Source organism: Ursus maritimus, unplaced genomic scaffold (assembly GCF_017311325.1).
Source record: "Ursus maritimus isolate PB19 unplaced genomic scaffold, ASM1731132v1 scaffold_23, whole genome shotgun sequence".
In the NCBI taxonomy this organism is placed as follows: domain Eukaryota; kingdom Metazoa; phylum Chordata; class Mammalia; order Carnivora; family Ursidae; genus Ursus; species Ursus maritimus.
Window position 1 is genome coordinate 21,178,692 of NW_024424786.1, and position 26,899 is coordinate 21,205,590.

Below are 26,899 nucleotides of genomic sequence, written 5' to 3' on the forward strand. Positions count from 1 at the left end.
GCTCTCCTTACAATAATAAACTAAGTGTGGTAGCAAGTCCACCGTAAGGGATTAGATGAACATATATGATGGTATATACATCCCTACGAGGGAATACTCAGAAAATCACTTGTTTTCATGAGGTAGACCCACGTGGACTGGCCTGGGGAAAACGTCCATGATGCAGCCACTGAAAACAACAAGTGGAAAAATTGCATGTAGACTTTGATCAACTTTTGTTTGAAACCGGGTTTCTCATCTTGGGCACGGCTGACAGTTGGGCCAGGTCACTCTCTGGTCTGGCTCTGCCCGGTGCCTCGCACGCCACTGAGCAGCCTCGCTGGCCTCCACCCACTAGATGCCAGGGGCAGCCTCCCCCCTGCAATGAGGACAATCGACAATGTTTCCAGATGTTGCCAAAGGCCCCTGAGGGCGGGAGTGGGAGCCAAAATCACCCCCAACCGAGAATCACTGGTTTAAAATACTGATTTACCAACAACTTAGCTTTGCACATCATAGGAAAAAAGTCCAGAAGGACCACAGTAACAGTGATTCCACTGGGAACCAGGATGGGTCTGGGAAAATAATGTTCTCTTTTTATTTTACACACCGCTGGACAATTTGATTATTTTTACAAGTATATCTTTCTTCTGTAAGTAAGCAGAAAATCTACTTCTATTCCAGCCCCACTCACATTCTTAAAAATACACCAAGAAAAGAATGAGAATAGCTTTTATCAAGAAACAGGGAATCGGGATTCTCTTTGGAAAAGAGCGACAGGCAGCTTTTACCTGGGAAGGAAAGCCCTTTGAGAGGACTAGGTAGATAATGGGACAATGGGACATGATGACATGACCAGAGGTTATCAATTGTTCATCTGGCGAGAATTGTGTCTGGAGTTCTGAAGTTGATGGGGACCAGTGTCTCGCGCTCTCTGCAATCCTTTATCTACTGAAAGGAACATCCACCCACGTCTCACAAGACTTCGGGAGGGCAGACCATTAAAGCAGCATCTATGAAGTAGTTTCCCCTCATCAGATCTGGTACTACTTAAATAAAAGATGGAATTCTCATTCATATTTGATTTGCTGCTTTTAACGTGATTTTGGAAAACAAATGCCTAGTTCAATTTGGGCATTTCAAAGTTTAGAGACTCCCAGAGTACCTGAGTTTCTTGTTCATTTTGAAGCAATTTCCTCCAGGGATATTTTTCCAGTTCAGGGGTATACTCGTGAGGAAATCAATGAAGTAAATCTTTTTTCTTCCCCCTGTTTGTTTTTCTAGCTAATAGGGTACTCTAGAAAACCACTAAGGTTTGTTCAGAAATTACAAGGTAAACTGCCACAGCCAATTTTTGTGATGCTTCCCTCATTGAGTTAGTTGGAACTCCTGCTGAATTTTCTAGAAGGAAAAACAAATCTAAATCTTATAAAAAATAATAAAACATTTGGTCCCCCACGTGAATGCCAGCGAATGATGTATCAGGTATCTATCACCAGCACCTTCACCCAGTCATGACTACAAGATACGATGGGAATTTAGGTTTTTGAATGACATTTCAAAGAGACATTTCTAAAGAGAATTCTCTTGTCCGTCTAGGCTGGTGTTCTGAGACCAGAAGTGATCTGAGACAGTTTGTCACTCAAGTTATGAATCAGTTCATAACGACATATTTTACCTTCTTTTTCATTCTATGTGTTTGTTTTGCTTTGCTTTGTTTTCTGGATAGAATGACAATGCTGAAAAGACAATGCTTGGCTTGTAAGCAACTCATTAATATTTTAGTCACAACTTTTGGTCAATTTCTCTCCCTCCCCCCATCCCCACCCCTGCTCCGATTTGACCCAGCTTCATAAACCACTTTGGCTTATTTGGTGATATTTCACTTCTCTCCAATTTCACCTTCTTTTTCAAAGTTCTAGGTATTATGCAATCGGTTAGCTCATCAAGATATTAAGCCCCCCCCCTTTATCTTTTTCCCTCTGAATTTAAAGGGTAAAGCTCAGGATTTGCCATGGGCAAGATTCCAGGTTCACTCTATGCACACATTTTTAAAACAAAGAGAAAGCAGCATTTCTCTTCTCTGCCTTGCACACAACACAGCAGGTTCAAACGAGGCAGGAACCATGAAGCAGAACATCTTTTTCTAAGCAGCCGGCATAACCACACTCAGGTCAGCCTCGCCACGGCAAAGCAAGGGATGCTTTTGGCAGAATGCCGTGACACACTCGAGGACACGCTGTTGACCCCATGGCTTCTGTCTGCCTTGTTTACAAGGAAAACTCATGAAATTGATTGACAAATGGACAAACTTTATAGAATGCTATCAGACCAGGGTCCCTTACAGGATGACCCCAGAGTACGTGTGTTACAAGTGGTTGTAGCGGACGCTGCTCAGATGCCTTTTCACCGCTTCTGTGGGCACCTTGCCTTCCCCATCCCCCAGTCTCCATTGTTTTGCTTCCAATGGCCTGCACCTGAGATCTCTTTGACCATTCAAGGGCTACTGGAACATGCATAGAAAGTCAGGCATGTTCTCCTACTTGCCCAGGGAAGCCCTTGGCCAATGGCTGGTGGTAGGGGGTGCTATGAAAGCCCACCCCCCTTGCTATAAAGCCACGATCCGCTTGGAGATGTAATTTACGTGCCAGATTCCACTGAAGCTGGATTTTGCCTGAAATCACACCTTTGCTTGGCTTCCCTCCCTTCCCAGCCCGGCTTCCCCACTCCCTTGCCCGCCTCTCTGGGACCATGTCCTAATACATCACCTGCACCCACACTCGCCACTCAGGGTCTGCTGCGGGGAAACCCCACCTAGGCTCTTATCGGTCCTCCTTTGCCTTTTCCCCCAAATTTAGAATCTTTGCATTCTTCCACACATCTCATTCCGTGCTGATAGTTGCAGTTCATGACACCTGTTTTTGGTCTCAAACTTCTGTTAGGACACATGTCACACACAGGCTTGTTTGCCAGAGACCCCTGAGAAATGACTTCTGCTCCCGGTGTTGAATTCCTCTATGCCAGTGGCTCCAGACCATGCAAACATCCTGGAGTCTATGGATGCTACCCTGGGGCAGACCCCAATTTCAGATCTTACCAGACAGAGAGTTCACACCGAGAGCCACAGGAGACTCTATGATGGTGGCTTTCTACTGTTGGCCCTTCTTCCATGTTTTTGAGCTCTGAATATTATTTGAGGCCACCAAAGGCATATCTTTTTGAGGGGTATATGCAGCAGGTGAGGTCTGTAAATGTCAACGGGAAGACCTGGGTGGTTCCAGATATCCTGAGTCAGAGGCTGCCCCGCCCCGAAAACCACTCGATGGGATTGTCCACATTATGTGCCACCCTGGACAGACCATCCTATACACCAAGAAACAACAAACTCCACGCCAGCCCCACGGACGCCCTAGCTCCCGCTCCAGAGGCATACTCACGATTTTCACAGCGCTGCCCCGTGTAGCCTGCCAGGCAGGCACATTTGTAAGATCCGGTTTTGTCAAGGAGGCAAGTGCCATCATGGAAACAGGGCGAAGAGGAACATGCTGTAAGAGAAAAGGCAATTTCCCTCAGTGTCACTGCGCGGTGAGTCAATTTCTTCAAGCCTGGGGCCTTGACCAGACCCTCGCTTGCCTACTCAAGTCTTCTTCTTACAATACTTTCACTTCTTTTTTTGGATTCCTGCTACTATTGTTTGAGAATGCCTAAAACAGGTACGTATCTGATGTTATTTGATATTTTCGAAGGCCCCAGAAGTATGCTCCTATGGTCTGAGAAGCCTAAAGCCAACAAAAATAAGTACACCATGTCATTAGAACAGAAGCAAGCCTTTACCCCTCCCATAGGGACTCCGCGGGAAGGAGGCAGCCTCCGGGAGCTTTCGATCATCTTTTTTCAAGAAAGCATCCTGGGTACAGAGGGAAAGGAACTGGAAGATCTTCACGACACTGCCGAAAATGAACTTGAGCATTTCCTAACACGCTTTCTGTAAACATGAGTCCCTCAAGATGCTGATGTGTTCAACTAAGAAAGCGTTGTGGGCTCAAATATGGTGGGGAAGCGCTGCTGGTAGTAAATGATAACTAGCCAGATTTCTTTACTGTAGAACTTCTCAGAACATTCCACACTCTAATGCGCACTGCACATTTCTCAGAATGCACACAATGTCTAGCCTTCCCAAGCTCATCTGACCTCAGGACCTGTGTCTTTACAGAAGACTCTTTTTCTACAGAGAACACTTTGGGAAACAGTGGTCTGCGAGCTAACCACTAGCCCCACATTCATTTAACATGATGTGGAAAGATACCACCGGGCCCAGGTCCACAAGCCCGTCCTGAGTGTTCGCCCCATGAGAAGCACTGGAGTCGGACATTATGCTTACCAAATCAGAGCTTTCTGGCAAAAAATACACGATGACTATCGCCCGAAGCATACTAGATTTAGTGTCAGGAAAGAGGAGAAAGTGTTCTAAGATGCACTGACTGAGCCAAAGTCACAACCCATTGGAACAAGAGAAAAGGTCTAGCAGAGGAAGACAAATGGGATACAAACCCTGAGGGCTGGGATTGGCTGCGCAGGTGTGCAGGAGGTGACCTTAGCCTGAGGGAGAAAACTGAGTACAAGCACACAAACAGGGTGTCTGAGGAACCGGAAGTGCTACTGTCTACTTGACAACACAGACCAGCGTTTCCCGAAGTTCTCCGGTGGGGGTTGAGGAGCCCGCTTCCGAGGAGGAAGAGACCCCCCTGCCCCTCCCCTCAGTCCCAGGGTCACGGGCTAGCGAGCCACTGCTGCTTCTCCCGGGCTTCCCTGACAGCCAGCCCTGCTGACTGCCATGAAGACGCCCACACACCTGTCTCAAGTGTGACCCGACCAGTCTTGGCTGGCCCTATATGACCAAAGGCAAGGATCAGCCACAGACTGACCACAGCACAACAACACAGCCTCCAGGAGCCCCACAGCGGACATCCTTGGAAGGCAGTAGGCGAACAGTCCAAGGGAAGGGCAGGGGGGTGGGGGCGTCTGCCAGTCTTGCCGGAAGGACAAGGCTGCCGAAGGATGACCCCCCCCCACCCGCCACCAGTGCCTTTCCTGAGGCTTTTGTATCATACCTTCCATAGGAAGCCATAGCGATCAAAATGCCACTACAATGCCTAATTGGGTATTTAAAAAAAAAACTTCAAGCCTGAGCTTGGTTTGGAAAGCTGGATGCAGTCCAGTCTCAGAACAACGAGCACTGAGGGTCCATCCCTAGCATTGCACGTTTTGCTTATTATGATCCAATCCTACTTCCTGATATGAACAGGGCAGGAGTTCAATTTAGGCTTAGAGTCACTCACAAAGTAAGTGGCATTTCCCACTGAGTGAAACACTTTTAATGTCTATTTTGCAGATGACAGAGGGAGACCCAGGGCACACCTGTGGTTGGGCAGCTACTGAATACGTCCTTTGTACCAGACACTGTGCTAAGCTCTTCATCTGTTTCGTCTCCCAGAACCTTCTTAATGGAACAGGATCTATGCTTTCTTCCTTATTCACTGATTAGGAAACTAAGGCCCAGAGAAGTAGAAGAATTTACCCCAGTCACATGGCTTCATCTGCCAGAGCTCCGAAGCTAATGCTGTTAACCATGAGAGACCTCCCCCGCCCAGGGTGAGCCGTACAACCAACTGCTTTGTGACCTTGGACAAACCACCCGGCCTCCCTCTGCTCCAGCATCTGTACAAGGACATCAGCAATAACCAGCTAAGCTTCTGGTGAACAGTTCTGAACACCTTGCCATCTCTTTCTTCCTGCTCAGTGTGTAGGTTGCTTCCAAGAACCCAGCACTGTGGATTTGAATCAGGCTGAGCAGGAAGAAGGAGAGGAGCACAGCAAGGAGAGTTCTGTCTGGAGCACAGCCATAAAGTGCTCCTTCTGTCTCCATGGTCTTTACCTGTGATCTCCTCAAAGATGGCATGGAAGCCATCGAAGTTCTTGGAGCCATCGGAATGGAAGAGGATGTGGAGTGAAGAGCCCGTGCTCCGGATGGGAGCTGGCCGCTCATTGCCGCAGAAGCGCCTGATGATCTGGCTGTTGATGCTGTCCCCGTCGCGGACCTCCACGTAGTCGTACTGGCACATGTAGTCGAATTCCAGGCTCAACATGACGAACCTGTGGGTAGAGAGGGGGCGGCAGGAAACAGGTGGGCCCTGGACCCTCCTGTGATCCCTGAGCAAGTTCAAGGCCAGATGATGAACAGGTCTCGGAAGAGCGGTGCCACTGGCCTGATAGAAAAAGGGTCCTGGACAGTGTGAGGTCAGATGAATTTCTTTTAGCATAGGGGCATGTATGTGTGTGCTGGATGCATGTGTGCATACGTGCCCAGGCAGAGAGAGGCCCTATTCCATCCAGATCATCTCTGCACATGCTGGCCTCTCTTCCAGGGGCACTTTCCTCCCAGGCTGCATGGCTGGTTCCTTCCTATCCTCAGGCCTCACGTGAAATGTTCTCTCCTCAAACAGGTTTCCTTTACAATTCTTTCTAAAAGCGATCCCCTGTTCTCTTCATAATGGGTATATAAATTTTAATTTCTCTTCTTTAGCGTCTTGATTTTTTGAGTGTGTGTGTGTGCAGGCACATGCGTACATGCCTATTTTCTCCACTAAGCTGTAAATTTCTTGAGTGTAGGAGAGAACAGCTGTCTTCTTCCAGCATTGTTTGCAGAGTGCCTAACACGGTGCCTGGGATACAGAGATGCCAAGCAAATATTGGTGAACAGATGGCTGAATGGATACGATAGTATAACTTTATGATTGGAGGATGGAAAAAGAACACATTATCTTGCAAAATCAATAAAAGAACAAAATCTCTGCAGATTCCTCTGTTTGATGGGAGGATGAGAAGGCAATGATCTTCTGGGTAGCCATAATTCTTAGCCCAAAGAGTAGAAAAGGTAGCATTATATCAGAATTTCAGAACTGGGGGAGATCTGATAAATCTGTGATTGCCTAAAAGGGTTTTGGGTTTGGAAATACTTGACTGCATCAGATCCAAAAAGCAGAAGATGACCCCAAGCTTCCAATTCCAAGAGACAGGATAGGAGGCATCCCCAAAGAGAGGAAAAGCTACTTTTCAGATAATTTCCAAAGGGAATGCCTGGGTATCAAGGTCACAGAATGTACATCTGTATCTTCTCCCTCAAGTTTTGGAGAAAAGGTAAGAATAGACAGAAGAGCTCACAACTGCCACCTGAAATGCTGGGACGAGGGCCTATTTCTACCACTTTCGGTAAAAAGTTCAAGTGCCAGAGAACACAGGACCACAGTGACAATCAATATATTTTGAATACACTTAAAGGTCTTCCTAAAAAGCCACCTTATAACTAGTATTTATTTTACAAATTTTTTATCATAAAACCTTTTGTAAGGGAGTATAAGGCCCGTTAGTCATGCTCTGTGAAACGTGGTCTAACATCTAAGGACCTGACTTCTCATCCAGATGCCACTGCTAGCTCACTGGGGGCCTTGACGGATCTGTTCTTTCTCTGGACTTTAGTATCTCTGTCTGAAAAGCGAAGGAGCGGGGACAAGGCCACTACCCAACAGAGATCACAGCTTTCTTCTGAAACCAAAATATGAGATACTGCAAGCTGTATTTCTATTTGTACATTCATTGGTTCATGTACTTAACAGCTCTGTGTATCTGTGGCAGGCGCTGTTCTAGGTGCTGAAAGCACAGTGGTGACCCAACTAGATCCATCCAATTAGTGCCAGCCCTAACAGAGAGAGCAGTTCTGATCTGGGGGACAAACAGTAAGTAAGGAAACAAGAAAACAAGGTAATTTCATAGAGTATTAAGTCCTGTGAAGAAAATAAGCCAGATAAGAGCATTAAAAAGTGACTGGGGAGGGTAAGCTTTTTATACCATGTGGTCAAGGAAGACCTCTCTGTGAACTTGATATCTGGGCAGATGTTTACATGATAAAATAGAGCCAGCCATGTGAAGGTCATGGGGAAGAGAGGTCCAGGCAGGGGACTCTGTAAGTGCAAAGACCCTGTGGCAGTAATGAGTTTGGCATAGTTGAGGACCTGAAAGAAGGTCAGGGATGCTGGAAGGTGGAGCGTAAAGGGGAGAGTGGTATGAACTGAGGTCAGCAAGGAAAGCAGGAGTCAGATCCTGCATGGTAAGGAGTCTAGATTTTATTCCAAGCCTCATAGGAATGAGCTAGAAGGTTTCAACAACAGAATAATGATTGGATTTAGGATTTTAAAGGATCACTCTTGTCACGGAGGAGAGAAGACAGAAGAGTTGGCAAGAGTGGAAACAGGGGAGCCAGTTAGGAGGCCATGAGAGAGTCAAAGTGAGAGATGATGGTGATAAAAGGAGAATAATGGCATCAGAGTCAGAAGTGATGGACTTGAGATTATTTTACAGATAAGAAGATAGATTTTGTGGTGTCCTGGCTGTGGTGCTAGAAAGCAGGGTGGGGGGGGGGTACACCAGGGATGACAACTCAGTTTTTGTTCTGAACATTATACATGTGCATTAGTGTTTCTATTATTATTATTATTATCATCATCATCATCATCATCACTGGCCAGTAGGTCCAGGTTTGACTGGAGGAAAAGAAATCTATATATTTCCAATCTTTCCTAGGGGCCTCTCCTAGGCATGTGATGTGCTTGTCCAATCCCTCCACCATTTTGGATTTTTGTTTTGGGAGAGATTTCCTTTGCATCCTGGATCTTGAAGAATAAGGAGCCCACTGGCCTGGTCCCTGCGGGGCTGATATAATATGAGGCATTTGGGGCGCCTGGGTGGCGCAGTCGTGAAGCGTCTGCCTTCGGCTCAGGGCATGATCCCAGCATTCTGGGATCGAGCCCCACATCAGGCTCCTCCATTTAATAATAATAATAATAATAATAATAATATGAGGCATTTAACACCTGCCCTTATCATCCCTGGCAGACCCGACCTGAAGTCCCTTAAGCAGAACAGTGTGGCCCCTCAGTTGTTCCTTATGCTAACCTTCCTCTAGAAAAGTCCAATTAATGAGCCTCACTCCCAACCCAGATCCTCAAGGAATGGGGATACCAGCCACTGAGGGTCAGCTTTGGTGAAGAGAATTGAGAATTGATCCTGTTTTACTGGATCTTTCCAAGGCAGAGGGCCTTATGTTGCCCCGCCTGGAGGAGAGAGAGCCATCTGAGGATCCAGGTGGAATGTGGAAACCTCCATTGATCCATCCAGAATATACTTATTGAAAACCTATGCCCCTGAATATTCGAGATTTCCATCACTGCCAACCTCCTTACTGGGTAGAAAGGAAAGAACTAAGTGGACAATGTCCCTAAAAATCCCAGAGGTGAGTGGGCCACTCCGCTTCCCTAGAGAGGAAAAGGAGAGGTATTTGCCAGGAGAGAGGAGATATACTGGAGGCAGGGAGAAGTTCTTTCAACATTCGTTCATGCAACAAGTATCTCTCAAGCTCCTGTGGTGTGTACCGCACCGTCAGACATCTCAGCACGTTGACATTTCGGTTGTTCTGGGCACTAGGATGCAGCAGTGAACAGTTCTCACAGAACAGGACTCTCTGGTGTTGTTTATCTAGAGTTACAATAAAACTGGGCCTGTACTTTTTGCACCATAGCATAAATTAAATATTTATGAGGACCCCAAAGCTCCATAAGAAGAAATGGCTTATCCTCCACACCAGGGAGAAAATGGGTTTGTTTGTTATGGGGTGGTAGTTGTTTTCTGAGAACATCAGTGAAAGGAGCTGATGAACAGAAACCCCAATCTGGAGTACAAATTCCTTGAAGATTAGATCTGTGCCTTTTATCTCTTCCCTTTCCTCCTGCAGAATCCAGTCCAGTACTGGGTGAATAGGAAGAATTGGTAAAGATTAGTATTTTGCTTTGTTGTCATTATCTTTGGGTCAAAATTACCTAAACACACCCCCCTCCACCATTCTAGGGCAGTGAATGACAAACATGTAATTGGCTCTAGTTTTGACCAGGCCTATCCCATGGAATCGCCAAGAGGGGAAAGGGAAGGGAAGGGAAGGGAAGGGAAGGGAAGGGAAGGGAAGGGAAGGAAGGGAAGGGAAGGAAGGAAGGAAGGAAGGGAAGGGAAGGGAGGAGGGGAGAGAGGAGGGAGGGGAGGGGAGGGGAGGGAGGGAGGGAGGGGGAGGGGAGGGGAGGGGAAGGGAAGGGAAGGGAAGGGAAGGGAAGGAAGGAAGGAAGGAAGGAAGGAAGGAAGGAAGGAAGGAAGGAAGGAAAAAAAAAAGAAGAAAGGCTCCAGTGTACATTTCCTGCATTTTTTTAAAAGATATATCCATTTATTTGAGAGAGAGAGAGCACGCACGTGCGAGTGCGTGAGCACAAGCAGGGGAGGGGCACAGAGAGAAATTCAAGCAGACTCTCTGCACTGAGTGAGCAGGGAGCTCAACGTGGGGCTCCATCTCACAACCCTGAGATCAGACCTGAGGCGAAACCAAGAGTCAGACACTTTAACCAATGGTGCCACCCAGGCGTCCCGTACTTCCTGCTTTTAAGAATAAAGTGCTCATGGTTAGCCTGTGGTCATTAGGATCCAGGGCCCTCAGTCCTCTTACTGTGTTTCCTGATAACCCCAAACTCCCTAATTCTGACTCCAGCCCCTTACCTTAGCTGGATGATGAACCCAGGTTTGGCATGAATGGTCCATTCGCAGTGAGAATTTAGGGGGTAGCTCTCCAACAAAATCTGACCCTTTGAGGCTCGCAGAACCTGGCCACATCCTGGGAAGAGAAGATTGGGACATGGAAATTGGAGTCAACAGGAAAGAGATGGTAGAAGGTCTCAGAGAGCCTTTGAGCTCACCCCATACCCCTGAGAACAGAGTGGAGAAGGAAATTACTTTCTCAAGCACCTGGCAATGTGCTAGGCAATTTGCATAGGTTAATTCACTTAATCCACCCAACAGCTTGAAAAGGGAAGTAATATCATTCCAGTTTTCCAGCTGGGAAAATGTATAATAAGAGAGTTAAAGAAACAGCTTGTCTAGCACTAAGTGTCAACAGAGCAGAGATTCAAACCTGTGTCTGCATGTAAAGTCCAAGCCACTGTGGCGTCCTGCCCCTCCAAGATGGCCATACGCCAACCTGCTGACTCCACCCTAAAGGCTTTGAAAGTAGATACTGTGGTCTTTGTCTGAAGCTTCAAACTGCATAAGACCCTTGGTCTGTGTCCCCTAAACATCCTCTACCCCACAAATGACCCCAAAGCAGCTCTTTCCTGACCCCTTTCCATCCAGTTAGAAAATGTATGTGTCAATTTGTTCTATACGTAATTGTGTAATAAATGTGTCCGTAACGCATGACACCAGAAGGGGGATGTGATCTCCAACCATTTGGACTGGATTACTGGTTTCCTGGATTTTTTTTTTTCTTCTAGCTCCTTACCCTTTTTTCCAAACAAATCCTTTTGAAAGCCACTAATTAAAAAAACACGCATCCAAGAAGTTCTCCTTTTTGAGGTACCGGGGTCCAAAGCCCTCTACCCTCACTATCCCCTTAGTTCCCCCAAGTTACCGCCAAAGAATCCTCAAGAAAACTACTGGACTGAGTCATCACTAACTTACAGCATATTTCTTAGTGCTAAGATAAGCGCAGGTGTCTAAGAGGCACCCTAGTTTTACAAAAGGGTTTGGAGGACACGTCTTGAATTGGTTTTATAGAAAAAAACTTATCTGGGTCATATAAATAAAGGATATCTCCTACCAGCACGGTCAAACTATAATCCAGGGGCTGAACGTGGCTCATTGCCTGGTTCTGTACATGAAGTTTTATTGCAGCAGAGCCACGCCCATTTTTAATGCCTTGTCCGTGGTTGCTCGCCAGTTATCGTGGCAGAGTTGAACGGTTCTGACCCATGAAAATATTTACTATCTGCTCCTTCACAGAAAAAGTTTACCTAACCCTGCCCTGTACAGAAATCCAGTCTGACCTCATGAGGTTTAGATATGCAGTTACAACCAATAACCCCCCAAAAGTCTAAATCCTCCACGTTTAAAAGAAAAATACTAATATCCGTGGCTACTGCTTCATAGCAGGATGATGGTGGTGATCTTTCTACGATGTTAGGAAAAGAGCGCAAACTCTGCTTTTGACAAGCTGTGAGGTCTGAGGCTTGTTACTTTTGTGGAAACCACTGCTGGGTGGGCTGCCCAAGTCCTGTCTTCATTCGGATTTTTACTGCTGCCGTCCTGGTCCGCCAATGGGAAGCACCATCCACCACTTGCCACTGGGGTTGTCGTCTTGCCTGGTCTCTGCCATCTTTCTCTGTCATCCATTTCCCCCATATTTGATTCTCCACACAGCAGCCAAAGCCACCTCTTAAATAAATCAATCAGATCACATTAGTCTCTTGATTCAACCCTACAAAGGCTTCCCGCTATGCAAACACCTTTCTGTGACATTCATGGCCCTGCCTCATTGAGGGCACAGACCCAACCTCTGCCCAGTCTCCACTCCCACTCATCTCCCTCCTCACACGGCCCCAGCCACACCAGTCTTCTTTCTGTTCCCACCTCTGGGCCGTGCCCTTGCTGTTCCCTTACCCTGGAAGGTTTCTCTTCTTCCACATCTCCTTTCTTTGGGAATTAAGTTCGACTGCCCCTTCTTCAAAGAGGCCTCCCTTGGCCACCCAGCTACAGGGGAACTTCACGTCTCTATAGTGACTGTCCTTACTCTATTTTTCTTTCCTCCATAACACATACCACTAATTGAAATTGTCTAGCTTATTTGCATGCTCTCTTTAGAGGAGCTGGGACCTTTTCTAGCTTGTACACCTAGAATGGAACCTGGCACATAGTAGGTGCTCCAGAAATAGCTACTGAATGAGTGAACGACGAAATCATCACAGGCCAGGCACTGGCTCAAAGATTTACAAACCTCCTCTCATTGAATGCTCACGAGAAACCTAGGACAACAACGTTCATCTCCCCGTTTCGCAGAGATGGGACACTAAGGATGTAGGAAGTTAGTGACTTCCTCGAGGCCAGACGGCCGGGAGGTCCAAAGACTGTAAGTGACTGTTTTAACTGTAAAGCACCGGTTAAGAATGGAGACTTCAGAGCCCCGCTGCCCTTGGTTTGAGACACAGCTTCATCTGCACCAGCTGTGCGGCTTTGGGCAAGCTACTTCCTCTCTAGGAACAGCAGGAAACCTGAGTCAAATGGAATAAAGCGGACACCTACTTCCTATATTTCGTGAGGCTTGAATCAGATTACGGGTGGAAAGTCCTTAGCAGAGACATCAGTAAATGTTCACCCTTGCTCGCTGGTGACAGAGCAGGGATTTGAACTTGGATCTGTCTAGTACCAATGCTGGGTCTTGGCTGGTACGTTCAACCGTCTTGGGGGCTTCCTGACCCAGCCCTGTCCTGTACCATTTTAAGCAGCAGGATTCTTGCACTCCACCGGAAAGATACATGGAATCCCTCCCCCCTACCCCCCTCCTGGTCCCATTTTCTGAAGCGCACGTTCCTTCTTCCCGCACACCTCACACACCATCGCCCCCATCCGCCCATCTGCTGGCTACGGAAGTGATCTTTGGGTGTGAGAGACAAAAAAAGAAATCTTCCTGCACAGCCTCCACCCTTGGGGAACTGGCAGCTTCCCAGCCTGCAAGGTGTTAAATCCCAGCTCCCACTGCAAACCTCCGGCAGGGACGCCGAGTTAGAACCAGCCGCAAATGCTGCCAGTCCGTTTCCCTGCAAATGGAAACTGGTCTCTGACAGCAGGGAAACTGGACCTCTCCTCGTGTCCAGGGGTGGGGGTGGGGGTACTGGTGCCCATCCCTGTCAGGTGTCCTTGGCAGAGCCATTCAAGCTTTAGCCAGACCCAGGATCTCATGTGGCCTCTGGAGCGGTTAGGGGCACCATTCCCATCCAGGTGCTGGCCCCTGGCCATGTGAGATGCTAGACCACTTGTTCCTGCAGGCCCAGAGCTGTCCTCCAGAAGTAGCCAGGATTCCAAAGCACGTGCCACAGCTCAGTTCTTCACGATGTTCTCCTTCTCATTCCAGGGGGGATGGGAGCAATTGGCCCCAAGATGGTGGACAAGTTCCAACTAACCACACACAAAGAGGCCACTTCTCAGAAATGTGCTTGGGGGAAGGGTATCTAGGCACCGGGAAGAGGAGGAAGGAGCCCTACTCCCTTCCCGCATCAAGGGGCTCCTTCAGCTCCCTTTCCACTCTTGCCTCTTCTCGGCAAGATGCATCTCTGGATGCAGGGCAGACTAAGTGCACCTCTCTGTCTAGGGCAGAACAGTGAACACAGCCGAGTGTCCCCGCCAAGGAAGTACTGGTGGCCAACCAAGCAGGTGGTCCTGAGTCTGAAAGACCGGAGCAGGCAACGCGCCCAGAAACGTGCTCAGATTCCCTGACAGTGTCTTGCAGCGGGGGAAGTGGGGCGCCTGTGTATGTGTGTAGGGGGGTTTGCCAGTGAAGCCAGACTCTCCCCTGGGTGTTCAAATCCTGGACTCATCTCCAACCCCACCACCCCCTGACCCTGCTCTGTTGCTACAAGCCAACATAGGAAAGACAGCTAGACAGACCCTGCTTCTGCAGAGCCGAAGGGAAATCTCTATTAATTTCTAAACTGGCAAAAGAGCTGGAAGGTTCCCAACAAAAATGAACACCCTAGCATTCAGACAAAAGTCTCGCTATCTCCAGCATGGGGGGTGGGGAGGGAGGAGCAAGAGACAGACACAACACACTTTGGAGCCCTGGTTGGGGTTTTGTTTTGTTTTGTTAATCTTTCCTCTTGGGGTGGTGGGGGGAGGACTAAAGAAAGCAAGCATTCAGAAACAGAGAGACATTTGGATTTCCTTTCCTCCTTCAGAGATGACTTGGAGGCAGGACTCCCGATGATTAAGGGGCAACTTGTGAAGCCAGGCTGGGTCCTCACAGTCGCTCAGCCTTTTCCTGAGCTGTGTGATCTCAGACAAGCTCTTCAGATTCTCTAGACCCAGCCTTCCTCATTGGAAAGGAGAATAATACTAGTACTTTCCACCACGTTGGTGTTTTCTTATTTGTTGTAAGGAGTAAATGAGATAGATATTTATGTAAAGCAATTAGCACAGTACCGGATACATAAAACGCTCAATAAATGGCAACTAATGAGGTCACTTCTCTTGAGTCTTGTCTGGATCTGAGACACTATGTTGGCACAAGACTCACGGGGGACATCCCAGGTTCTGACCCACTGCTCCAGGGCTCCTGGGAGCCTCCCTACAGCACTGGCTACATCCCTAAACCCATCAGACGCAGGAGCCCGCACACGGATGGCAGAACAAAGGCCTGGATGAGGACACGGGGATGACCCACGACCCAGGCTGGGAGCTGGAAGGGACCTCACACCGTCCACATGACTTGGTTCATCCTACCATGACTTGCCAAGCCCCCAGACAGGGACTCAGAGTGAGGACCTCAAACGCCTCTCACATGGAGCAATGATTTAGGACAGGGGATGAGAGATGGGGTTCTGGGGCCTGGCTTCTGAAGGGGCATCTTCTCTCTGCTACTTACAAGCTGCATGACAGCAGGGAAGTTACTGAACTCTTCTGTGCCAAATCGTCCTCACCTATAAAATGCGTCTGATGAGGATCGATGACTTTGTATGTGAAGACACTTAGAACAATGCCCAGTTCACAACAAGTGCTAAGGGATAGCTTTTATCGGGGGCGCAGGTCTTAACCCGGAACAGTCAGATGTCCAGGAATAACTCCATGGCTCACCCTGTGATATGGCCTATAATCCCAATTAATTGGATACTTTACAATGATGGTTTATGTAATTGTTTGCCTCCCCCATGACGTGAGAGCAGAGACCTTATCTAAACTGAATTTTCTTTGGTTTATCAAGTGATTTCTTGCTGTTTGAGCAGCAAGGAAGGTCTTTTTCATGTTCTCCTACACCTTAGCCAGAAATTGAGCAAGGATCGGTGAGTTCTTTGACAGCATAAAATCTTCTGCAAAGGTTCAGACATGAATTCCCCGCACAGCTTCAGCTATATAAAGTATTTTATACATACATAATATATATATAGTATGCATATATAGTGTGTGTATAATTCTCATATAATTTTATATGAAACGTAAAATTTTATTGACCATACAATCTTGTACTGGGAAGATTACCTCCCCATGTCCAATATATATTGTCTTGTCCCTACAGAATTCTACTTTATTGTTTTTCCTCTCTGGTCCTACGTTGATACTCTTCTCAAACAAGAAAGAGAAAAAGCAGAGCTCACTTCATGGTTCTGGGTTAGTAGTCATAAGAATAGCAGCCACCATTCATTGAGCATTTACTATGAACCAGGCTCCCTATTAAGGGATTTACAGACAGTACTTCATTTAACCCTCACAAAAATCCACAGAGGGCCACCATTATGATCCCGTTTTGTAAATGAGGAAAGTGAGATTTGCAAAGATTGAGTCATTTTGCCCAAAGTCACAGAGGGAGTAAGAGATTCAAATCCAGATCCTACTGGTTCCAAACCCAGCGGTTAACCACCACATGACACACTCCCTAATTTGGATCCAAATGGGCCTTGGTTCTTTCCTGGAAGTGTCAGGACACCTAAGTCCAGGACACGATGAGCCGGTTTTCAGTGACCCCTCCCAGATGACGCTGTGATTCCCTAGGAAGACAGTTCCATGTATCAGTAACACACAGCTTTGTGGGCCTTCCGCTTGCTTGCTCTCTCTCGCTTTAAAATTTGCTCTTGATCATTCCCGCATTATGGCTCAAGGACCAGCCTACACAAATCATCCTCTCTGATATTCTAGCCCCACATTTTTAGGCATGGCTCACGGCCAGCCCCTCTGCTCTATCCAAAATATGGCTAAGAAGATAAAATGTATTAAGGGTCTATAATCTCTCCCCATAAATCCTCTCTCATCTGAGTTGACTTGCTAACCTTCCATCCCCTAGATTCTCCACAGCCTGGAAGTCTGGGTCCCTGTAACGCACACTAGAAGTGCGGTACCCCTGCTGGCTCTTAGGCCCTCTCGTTGCTCAGCTCATTTGGTGGCTAAAACACTCAGCCTGAGGGCCACGTTGAATAAGCTCCACTCTGAAGCTCAGTGGACTGGTTCCACGTAAGATGTTAACTTTCCATTTACGAAGCTTTGGGAGGAAGCCTTGATTTTGACTTTAAGTATCAGCGCCTCTCATAGCCAGTATCCAGATCCCAGTTCTTAAACAGCATTCTGCACAAAAGGAACCAGGATTCGTAGAGAAATGGCTGGTCCTAGGACCTGGACATAAACAGTCAAGGTGAAGTTGAAACATCTGGGGAGTGGAGGGAGAAGAGGGAGAGCAAGCAATTGCCTAAAGAATGGTGCCGTAGAGCTTGCTGGAAGGGTCTTCGCTGGCCGATTCTGGGACCATTTGAGCATCAAAAAGAAAAATGATGATAACATTACAAACTGTGGGACAAAAATTTAAATTCATGAGTTCATAGTACCGTAAAAGAGAAAGTCAGATGTGAGAAAATGATTATTGGTGGACCCAGGTGAAGGGCATATGAATGTACTGTTCCTTCAACTCTTTGTAAATACAAAATTTTTCAAAATAAAAAGTTGGGGGAACGAAGAAAGAATCGGCTCCTTTCTGTAGCCTGGATAGTCTGAGCTTACTAAACCAATCTTTCCTGGGCAAGAGGACGTGAATAAAGTCCTCTCCTGGGCTCAGTGACCTCAGGCCCTTCTCCTCTTATCTTGGTTAATATAACCTGTCAATGGTTATAAATGAATCAATCACACAATGGGTTCTAAGACTGTTGTGAGTTAGGCTAATACTAATTATTGCAAAGATTGTGAAGGACAGTGGGCAAATATAGGTGCTATAACGTCTGCTCAGTACCGAATGCTCTACAATTAAATATAAAATAGTCTGATCGTCTTTGGTATTTGCCTGTCACTTCTCCTTCCCAGGGTCTATATGGCACTCAAGAAAAGAATGCCAGGGCTCTACTCGGCAGGAAGCCCTCCTTCCGGATTAAGCAGCCTGAAAGGATCGCTTGGGTGCCATCTACTGGGTAAATGCTTGCACTGCCCCAGCCAGGAACAGGCCACCAAGAGCTCAGCCCCCTCTTAACAGAGGCAGGCAGCACAGTGCCCAGCCCCAGGCAGGCATTCAACAAAGGGTGAAAAGAATTACTTCCTCCTCTGAATTCCCCTCACGTTTATTTAATGCCAAGATGAGATGTAGGTGATAAGAACCTAATACTATCATGTTGGTATCTTCGTATGGTCAAGCCCTGTTTCCATAGATGGACTGTAAACTCAGCGAGGGCTCAGTGCTCTCCCTGGTGACCAACCCATAAGAAATGCTCCATAAATGCTTATGGCTGGGATCACATAACACACAGTGTGTGCGAAGAGGCTTTCAGAACAAGCCTAATGAAATTGAACAAGCATAACCGAACCAATGCAGAACGAGAGAGGAATCTGACCATTATTCTGTTTGTTTCATAGCACTGACCGCATTCCAATTTTTTTTTTTTTTTGGTCTCTCCTCTCTAAATTGCAAGCTCCAGAATCGCAGGGACCACGTCCGTCTTGCCCATCACGTACACTCAGCATCTGGGAGCATCCATTCAAGAAATATGTTGCGACTGGATGGGTAGGATACAGGATAATGCTCTCTGCTCTCTTTCCTAGGGACGATGACCATTTTTCCTGAGCCAGTTCTGCTCTCCTCAAGAAAGCCTTGATCCTACACACGGACACCATCACTCTCCAACCAGTCAGACTCCATATACAGCCAACTTTTACACAAAAGCCAAAACCCAAGACTCAACCGATGGGTGTTACTGAGAAAGGCACATGTACAAGATTTCTCTGGGCTACTGCTATCCTCTGTCTCGTTACTTCTTGCTTTAGCCCTCTCCTATAGGCGAATATCCTTCCTCCTCTCTGCCCTGCCCCCTAAACAAACTCATTTATTCATACAGAGCAATCGGAGTACTGTTTAGGAAATATCTATACTCCTCCTTGGGACAGTGTCTACTTCCCTGCTTGACTGCTCTGGGGCTTGGTCCTGTGACTTCTTTTGGGAAAGTTCGTGGATATGACGTGAGCAGAGGCCTTAAACGTGCCTGTGTGTTTGGCTTGGCCTCTGGTGTCTTTGCAACCCACCCCGAGGAGAATATGTCCCAAGGAGCTGCTGCTCCTTTGGGCTGGGCCTTGAAGCTGGAGGGCACCCCAGGCCGACCCAGCTGAAATCAGTTGAACCCCAGCCAACCCACAGACCCCAGATAAAGGAAAATAAACATCTGTCCTTTTGCGATGGTTTGTTACACAGGAGAAAAATGGCTAATGTAGATGAACACATTATCACCGCCACTCCTGAAGGCTGCCATTTGGAAATTCTGTTCTCTGACCACAAGAGCCCTCCTGCCTCCGTGCTGGACTACTGCATTACCACTGTGCCTGCTTTTCCATCCCACTGACACCGCTAGTCCTACCCTTTCTCCAGGCCCTTTCTGGCGTCATGTCCTCCCCAGTTGAGACAACCATGTCTCAGCCAACTCCGGGCTCCACCAAATGACTGGTCTTATTCACCTCTGCTCCCACGCTGCAGGAGAGCATTGCCCAACTGGCCAGACAGATCGTCTCTACAGGAAACCCAGCTTCCACTGGGTCCTTAGTCTTGCCTGGACAAGCTTTCATTTACCACGGGCTGACGCCCCTCCTTGGTCCTCCTGGGGCTGTCCCGAGCCTGTGGTATTCTCAAGCAGCAGTCGTACGTCCCCTCTGCTCTCAGCAGAGATTTCGCTTCCCACTTCTCAGGGAAAACAGAGCTGTGGGAGGGGGCCCCGCCAGTGGAGGGAGGATGGTACTGTGGATAAGAACAAGGGCTCTGGAATCACACAGACTTCGGCATCTTCCTGTTTTACCCACAGATGAGCAAAGACAGAGCTGCACCATCAGCCCCTTCTGCAACCTCTCCTGTCCCTGACTCCCCGAGATTAGCTGTCCTCTTATCTATGTTCTCAGAGCACTCAGCCATAGCCTGGTTCACGGCTCTTCCTTGGCTTCCCAGGGCACTTAGAATAACATCTAAACTCTTCAGTGACTTTCCCTGCCTCTAAGGTCAAGGGTGAGTGATGGGTATTAAGGAGGGCCCGTACTGCATGGTGCACTGGGTGTTACACGCAAGTGATGAATCATGGAACTTTATATCAAAAACTTGGGATGTACTGTATGGTGACTTACATAATATAATAAAAAATATTATTAAATTTAAAAAAAAAGGGTGAGCCGATGAGATGGCTCCATCCCATCACACACCACTCCTTCATTTGCTCACACAGAAAAAAGAGCGTCCTCCCACATCCAAAGGGGAGAAAACCCTAAAGTTGTCTCCTATACCGCAAAGGTCAATGTGAAATCTAAAACTGTGCCTTATACCTCTAATCATGTCTTTCTTAAACTTTCATTGAAAGTAGTTTTACTTCTGGACCACCCCCAGCTTGGCAGTTAAGGAGCGTATAGAACACTAATGACATATTTATTGCATTAGTGCCAGACCAGGCATTAAGAGCTTCACAGGCATTATCTCACCGACTTCTTGAGACAACCCTACGAGGTAGCATTACTCCCACTGTAAAGACAAGGAAACTAAGCTTAGCAAGGTGAAATGACTTGGCCAAGGCCACAGTGCTAGTGACTGGCAAAATTATTAAACCCAGGCCTCCATCATTCCAGAGCTTTGTACTCTTGCTCATTATGCTACACCGTCTTCCGAGAACAGCAGCCAAAGGAAGACCAGGGCTAAATCCCACAGCTAACCTACCTACAAGATCGTCTAACAACTACTAAATTAAGTTTCCCAGAACCCGCCAAAAAGGACATTGGCGTTTTAGATCTGCAACCAAGACCAGCACTTTCAAAAATTATCTGTATTCTGGATAATGTAACTCCCAGGTTCATCCGAAAATACCAGCACACCCCTTCTCCTCCAGGTAGAGCTCGGGTCCCCCGGCTGCAGACCACACAGCTCGTCCGTGGCCCGAGACTCTCGAAACTCATGGCATTTTGCTACAGGTTGGCTCAGAAGAATACCAATAGCTCTCTATCCTCCATCTCTATGAACTGGGAACATCATTCATAAGAGGAAGACTGATTAGACTCCCTGCTTATCCTTGGCTGCTTCTGATTCATTTTTTTAAAAGATTTTATTTATTTATTCGACAGAGATAGAGACAGCCAGCGAGAGAGGGAACACAAGCAGGGGGAGTGGGAGAGGAAGAAGCAGGCTCATAGCAGAAGAGCCTGATGTGGGGCTCAATCCCAGATCACCGGGATCATGCCCTGAGCCGAAGGCAGACACTTAACCGCTGTGCCACCCAGGCACCCCTGGCTGCTTCTGATTCAAATAGGGAGCATGTAGGGGCGCCTGGGTGGCACAGCGGTTAAGCGTCTGCCTTCGGCTCAGGGCGTGATCCTGGCGATCCGGGATCGAGCCCCACATCAGGCTCTTCCGCTATGAGCCTGCTTCTTCCTCTCCCACTCCCCCTGCTTGCTGCTTGTGTTCCCTCTCTCGCTGGCTGTCTCTATCTCTGTCGAATAAATAAATAAAATCTTTAAAAAAAAAAACAAAACAAAACAAAACAAAAAACAAATAGGGAGCATGTAACACAGGCTTAACAAAGTAACAGTGTGTACATTGCTCCAGATCCAGACTCTCAGAGGGATATTCACCGTCGGGGCACTGCACAGGCGAGTTTGAAACTGAGAGGTTAGATTTCCACTCCATTTTCAAAGGATTACTGAAACTCAGAGGGGAACCCTAATAAAGATTAAGTAATTCTTAGAGACGAAGGAGAACCCAGAAAGAATCCCTTTCTTGGGATAAGTGGCATGCTGACAATTTGATGTGGGTTCCAGGAACTGAACTCAGGAGTCCAGAAATTTACCAATAGAAGTTCATATTTAAAACACACTCCAGGACTGCGCATATTTGAAGCCTTATTCACGGCTTGCTGACCACTGCTGACACACAACTGCTTCTGGAAGGGACACGAGGCATGCTGTGTGCAGGATGGCTTGGCTGCCTTTAGGAGAAAGGAGAAGATTTAAGAGCAGACATAAACCTCCTGTCGCCAATTCCAAACAGATGTCCACAATCCACACCCAGCAGATGGAAACACGTCTTTGTTTTTTTAGTCTTACCTAGAAAGCCCTCTGGCCAAAGCTTTCCAGAACTCAGATTCCAACCAGCTAAACCTCAGTCTGCGGCAAGCTGGGCTTTGCAAGCAGCACGCCCCCGAGGGGGGAGCCGTCTCGGGGTCTACTCACGCATGCAGTCTCCTCCGTACCAGCCCGCGCGGCACTCGGCGCAGTAGATCCCCTTCACGTAGAAGTCGTCCAGCGTGCCCCCCCACGAGCCGTTTCGGCAGCTCTTGCAGTTTTCAAAGATGGTACAACCTGAAACGCGTCCCAGCACAAGGGTGTTAGATGATGCACGGAAGGTTGTGACGGGCAGCTCGCGAGAGCAACCGGGCTTTCTCAGGGCCTCACCTCCACCGAGGGTCTCTGCACCGGGAAAGGTGCCAGAGCCCTTGGGGGGAGATGCTCATTCCCAGGAAAAGGCCAGCGTCACCAGAATTCGCAGCAAGGAGTCGAGGAGGGTGGTCTGAACCGTCTTCCGAGTCAGTGTCTGACTCTCCACATGCTTATCGTGGAATGTTGAGAAAATTCAGACGAGCAAAGAGAATGAAATCATAAACACCTAAAGGTCCATCACCTGGGAACAACTACTGGTAACACACTCTCTCTGTGTATATAGAAAAACAATTTTTTAAAAAATAAGGCTTCCGCTATATACTGTGCATTCTGTTTTTGTAACTTACTTTTTCAGGTCAAAATAGAGTATGTTCCTGTGCCATTAAATATTCTTCCATGTCCTATACTTCTATACCCAAAATATGCCATTGGAAACAACCTTAATGCCTAATAATGGGCTCACCCCGGAAGGTCCCTGGCTGCCCCCACCAGCAGGCCACACTGGAGAGGGTTCAGCTGTCCCCAGGGAAGGGTCATTTTTATAACATGGTCTCTTGAGGGGTGGTGGACAGTGATGAAACAGATAATCCAATCCCACTTATCAAAATGGAGAGCTACATTCTGGCTCTGCCATTGTCCAGCTGTGTTTCCTTGAGCAAATTGCTTAAGGTCTCTGTGCCCCCAACGTCATCATCTATAAAACAAGGGTTAAAAATTGTAGCTGCCTCTTAAGATTGTTTTAAAAATTAAATTGACATGTATAAAGGGCCTAGCACATAGTATGTATGCCCCAAATATGAACTCTGATTCTTATTTTGCATTCCCATACCTCTCCTTGGCTTATCCCTACCATTGCATATGTCATGCTCAATCTTAACTGCCTATTATCTGTTTTCCTGTAACAGACTGAAGCCAGGAACTTCATCTTGTTCAACGATATATCCCTGGCACTTAATATAATATCTGCAACATAGCGAGTGTTCAATAAATACTGTTTGAGTGAATGAATAAATGGACAAATGAACGGATGGATGAACTGCTAATCCGGGCTTCTCGACTGTTTGAGATAACCGGGGTTTCCTTGAGCTGATAGCACACTTGTTTGATTTTGGCTGAAATTAGGTTTTCCTTGGCCCATAGTGTAGAGCTCAAGCGTATATCTGTGTGGTTTCTGGAGGACAGAGGCCCGTAGTCCTCTCCGTGCACACCACCCTGACGTGGCTTCCCTACCCCAGTGCTCCCTCCCACCAGAGAAGAGCTGCTAATATGATTCACCAAATTCCAGTAGGTCGTGTGGCCCACAACTGGGTCCCAGTGGAGTCGCTGTTCTTTCCAAGGCCAGCTTCACTCACGTGCCACTTTCCCCTCTTCGGTTCCCTATCCAGTCTGTGCTACGGAGGAGGCAAACAGTGTGCCCCCAGTGACCCTGCCACCTCTCTCTCTCAGCACGGTAACTTTAAGGCCTTTAGGTCCCAACCCACAAAAACCAGCCAGGTGATGAAGGTGAACAAGGCTATCACAAAAGGACACTCAGGAGCTCACAGCCTTGCCACAAGAGCCAGAGGACTGAGTTCAGAGCTCCACAGCCTAGAACCACATGAACACAGCAAACTTGGTCCAGAGAGGGCCCCAGTCCTGCTGGACACCACTGACGTCGCTACTGACATCCCCACCACCGCGCCTCTGGATGTTGGTCTGCCTGCAACCACCACCACCGGAAAAGACGATTGGCTGTCTACCATGATGAGAGAAGTCATAGAAATTCTAAAGCCATGCCGAGATCCCACTTCTCACCCTTAAGTTTGGCAAAAAATCCGCAACGATTTGTGTTGCAAGGCTTTGGGAAGACAGCGCCCTCATATGCGGCCGCTGCGAATGCCAAGTGCAAGGGGGACAACGCAAAGGTTTGCCAACATGACATACGCACCTCTCTTTGACTCGGCAATCCCTCTCCCAGGCACCTACCCCAAAGAACACTGCAAAAATATGAAATGATGTATACCTAAGGCTATTCACTGTAGTGTTATTTATAATAGCAACAGGCTGGAAACAACCCAAAGACTCATAAACTATAGCCATCCACACAAAGCAGTTCTACGCAACTGTAAAAATAAATGAAAAAAAAATGGCTTTTATACTGTCAGTGAAGGATTTCCAGCAGATATTGTGAAGAGAAAAAAGCAAGGTAGTTAGCAGTGCTCATTGTAGGCTATCTTTTCTGCAAGAAGGGGGAAGATATATATATGCACATGCAAACATATATTTGCTGATATTGTCAAATATAGAAAACAGATGGAAACAATAAACCTGTCTATATGTCAAGTAGGTGGTAGAACACCACAGACAAGAGGACAATATCAGTTCGCTTTAAAACACAGAATTTTGACTATACATATTGAGTGGGATACATTCTGAGGTCAATAAAAACCATAACCGTGAGTGGTCTTGTCAGTGTTAATGGTGCTGTTGTAAACGAAATCAGTGCCGCTGCTGTTTGTACAATGATATTATTGCTGTAAGTCAGAACAATAAGTGATCAGGTGAATATCCCTAGGAAACGGGCTGTCCACCACGACAGAAAAGACATACAAATACGAACTCAACGAAGTTAATTAAACAACCTTGGAACACTACATTTGAACTTGAGTATCAGCATAGACTCATTTTTTTCTTTTTTAAAAAAAATACCTATTTCCTCTCCCCATCCACTTTAAATAAATGAATAATAGCCCTAGTAAAACAGTGGCAGTCCAGTAACAAGGAACCCGTGAGGAGCCCTGAGTGTGGCCTTGGCCAGAATTCCTTGGAGAAATGGCCGATTTCAGATCTGGGGCAGAAAATACACAAGAAGAGCCTGAAATCATCTTTTCAAACACTAGAGTGGTCTTGTCCGAAAAACATGGGACACAGAGGGGTCCCCAGTGTCCTGAGGTGGGGGGATGCATGCGTGAAAATGAGTCATGATTGCAATGGATTAAACCACATAAATAAAAGTACCTAAATTCATAATTATACACACACACACACACACACTTCTGATCACCGATAGGGACTGCTAGGGTATCAACTCACTATTTTAAAAAATTAGAAAAAGAAAAAAAGCCTTTAGGTAGCCTTCCCCTTCCAAGTAACCAGCTCTTCACCTCTTAGATCCGAAGATCATTCCCAGCACCGTTCAAGGGGTGATATTGGGTGTCTCCTGTATGACGTCACAGGAAGCTGTTGGGTGTAGTAAAGGCAGGTGTTGACTGTCAGCTGTCAAATGCCCAGTAAGAGGCACAAACACCACGTTTGGAGTTCTCTTACCTACGCTATCATGCAACTAAAGCCCCACCCCCACCCCAATGCTGACCGCTAGGCTTATGAAAATATTGAAAATCGTTCAAAGACTTCAATACAACTGCCAAGGACCCTTAGTCGGGAAATCCTGGTTGAGCTCTCAAAATGACCTTAGAAAATCTGGAAGCCTTACTCCACTATTTCCCTATGAAACACAGTCACCATCAGGGAACTGGGGCAGTGGGTTTCTTTTCTAAATCAAATGTACAAAGGCTATACTGAGGTCACTCCAATTTTAAAATTCAGCATTGCTCTCTTCTCTTTTTTTTTTTTTAAAGATTTTATTTATTTATTCGACAGAGATAGAGACAGCCAGCGAGAGAGGGAACACAAGCAGGGGGAGTGGGAGAGGAAGAAGCAGGCTCCTAGCAGAGGAGCCTGATGTGGGGCTCGATCCCACAACGCCGGGATCACGCCCTGAGCCGAAGGCAGACGCTTAACCGCTGTGCCACCCAGGCGCCCCAGCATTACTCTCTTCTAAGAAGGAAGATGGTTTAAAAGTATCATTTGTTTACTTGAGTCCATTTGCTCTCCACTTCTACAGCTTCCCACAAAAGAAAGTTCCTGGCAGTTACCTGCGTCATTCTGTGTGCTTGTAAAAGAAGGGGAAAGTCAGAAATGAGAGAAATTCCCCCAAATACACTTTTGACATCCTTTCAGTCTTCAGCCTAAGGAAAGCGTGTAGGAAACTCTCTATGTCCTCCTTTTGACCCGGCCTAAAAGGGAAAGGTTAGACTCCTCTGGGAAAAGTCAGATGTACCAGGCAGCAGGTGGGAAAGCACCTAGAAATTGTTCAATGACTTGCTAATCACGCTGGAAACATCTTCAGTCTGCGGCTCAGTGTCCACACAGGCCTCCAGGCAGATACGCACTTCAGTGAAAAAGGACAATCACTGTCCCCGGGATGGTGGGGACAGAGGGCGCAGGAATGCACACTGTGGCCTGGGAAGGTCCCACCTCACCCTCATATGCTCTCCTATTACTGGGACCACCTCCTAAATGTCCAGCTCGGAGCCGAGCATCACGCTTGAGT

At 47.2% G+C, this 26,899-nt stretch overlaps 1 protein-coding gene across 3 annotated transcripts in view; it reads right to left on the reverse strand.

Annotated features, from left to right (window-relative positions):
- The window catches only part of PAMR1 (peptidase domain containing associated with muscle regeneration 1), a 71,396-nt gene that overhangs the window by 24,329 nt on the left and 20,168 nt on the right, over nt 1-26,899 (reverse strand). For 2 of the 3 annotated variants that reach the window (XM_008686799.2, XM_008686800.2), the window contains exons 3-6: nt 22,321-22,449; nt 10,627-10,741; nt 5,915-6,132; nt 3,417-3,524 (exon numbers count right to left, since the gene is read on the reverse strand). In XM_008686799.2, coding sequence (XP_008685021.1) covers nt 3,417-3,524; nt 5,915-6,132; nt 10,627-10,741; nt 22,321-22,449 — 570 coding nt within the window. The remainder of the gene's footprint in view (nt 1-3,416; nt 3,525-5,914; nt 6,133-10,626; nt 10,742-22,320; nt 22,450-26,899) is intronic. The other variant, XM_008686801.2, reaches the window with a different exon arrangement.